The 1,701-nt window shown below is 35.6% G+C and overlaps 1 protein-coding gene across 2 annotated transcripts in view; it reads right to left on the reverse strand.

The window, feature by feature from the left end:
- Positions 1 to 1,260, reverse strand: part of LOC100178056 (splicing factor 3B subunit 3) — a 22,250-nt gene extending 20,990 nt beyond the window's left edge. For both annotated transcript variants that reach the window (XM_018816019.2, XM_009863783.3), the window contains exons 1-2: positions 1,022 to 1,260; positions 115 to 314 (exon numbers count right to left, since the gene is read on the reverse strand). In XM_018816019.2, the coding sequence (XP_018671564.1) occupies positions 115 to 314; positions 1,022 to 1,124 (303 nt within the window). In that variant the 5' untranslated portion in view covers positions 1,125 to 1,260. The remainder of the gene's footprint in view (positions 1 to 114; positions 315 to 1,021) is intronic.
- Between the last annotated feature and the right edge of the window lie 441 nt (positions 1,261 to 1,701).

Below are 1,701 nucleotides of genomic sequence, written 5' to 3' on the forward strand. Positions count from 1 at the left end.
AACTATACAGTCTCATTTTTAAATTATTTTTAAAATAAGCCAGGATTAAACAGCACATAACATAGTACTAACTAATATTATAGTACAGTGATGCAACAATGAACCCAAAATCACCTTTTCAAATTTATTTTTATTTGGAATATATTCAAGGATAGAAATTCTTCCAGAATCTGAACCGCACACAACGTAATCTTTGTTGCCTCCAGTCAAGCGGAACGACATCAAAGAACGAATTTCTCCGAACACCTCAACAGTGATGAGTGTGTGCACCTTCCCTGTGTTTGGATCTGGCTTCAACAACTCCAGCAGTTTCCCTGATAACAAACCACAATTTAATAAATCAATAATAGTATTGCAGTCATGCTATATAAAGAAAGGAAAGTATGAATAAATGATGAATGACATTTTTTGGGTTTCTTCGGTCCAGTAACTAAGAACGGGAGAGTTTACAAAAGCGAAAAGACGGATAGTAAAACAATAGTTGTTAAAACACGTTTATTAATAAAACAGAAAAAGAAATAACGATTTGGATAAAAGGCGAGACCAGTACACCCTACGGACCAGATTGGAAAATTTGCAAACTGCGCCAAGGATTTTTTTGTGTCTTTGTGTGTATGTGACGCTCATTATCGTAAGAGAAAGTAAGGAAAAGGCAGCCTGCGCGGACTAATATTTTTTGTGCGGATTGCTAGTAAAATCACTAAAATTGCGAGGATTTTTGACCGATTTTGAAAATTCTACGCGAAGGATAAATCCTCTGCAAACGACATTCCTTCCAGTCTGGTCTAAAGACAATACAATGTAAATTAAGTATACGACATTTAATTAAACATTACTAAAGTTCTAATTGGAAGAAAAGTGTGCGTGAGGACACAACCCGTACAATGGGGGGAGTCGGCCTTAAAGAAGATTGATCCGAAGATTGAGTCATGATGGAAAAACAAAATCACCAAAAAGAAATTCCATCAAAGTTTACAATAAACATTTTTAAGGCAGTGTGTATTGTTAGTCAATATATTACCTCTGGAAACGGCAATTTCCTGCTGTTTTGTCCCCGAAAAGTTGCCATGGACTGCATGAATAATGGTGGTAGCTCTTTGCAGAGTCAGCCCATACAAAAACATGACGAACTTTATTTAAACTGCTACTCTTACAAACCTACTCGTACGGGCTGTTAAGAAACACTAAATTAACCAAAAAATATTTGAAAATATTGAATATGAACCAAACTGCATGTTTCATGTAAATACTACGAACAGATTCTCAATTTCTATTTACCTCAGATTTCTCAAAAATTATTTTATGAAGCCGCTATACGATAACCAGTCATGCGTTACATCACTTTTAGATTTTTAATTTTTCGTCCCCGGTTGTTTTGTTTTGGTCCTGTGATCGACCACACAGGGCAGGGCTGATTTAATTAGGTAAATGTAAGTTTAATTGTGTTTGTAATATTAAGTATTCTGTTACTTCTGCTACCATAGCTAATAAAAAAATCATCTATCATTGAATGGGTGCCGATAAAGCAAATTTTTAAAAATGACGAGTTCCGTCTCCCCTACCCGGGTCCCTAATAAAACTACGGGTTGATGAAGTTAAAAAGCTTTCACCAGGCTCTCTTTACGTGATATTACGTCTATGATTTTATACGGCTACGCGTTTATCTTTTGCGCAACTGTTCTCTGTTCAGACTATCATTAA

This window comes from Ciona intestinalis, unplaced genomic scaffold, assembly GCF_000224145.3.
Source record: "Ciona intestinalis unplaced genomic scaffold, KH HT000125.1, whole genome shotgun sequence".
In the NCBI taxonomy this organism is placed as follows: domain Eukaryota; kingdom Metazoa; phylum Chordata; class Ascidiacea; order Phlebobranchia; family Cionidae; genus Ciona; species Ciona intestinalis.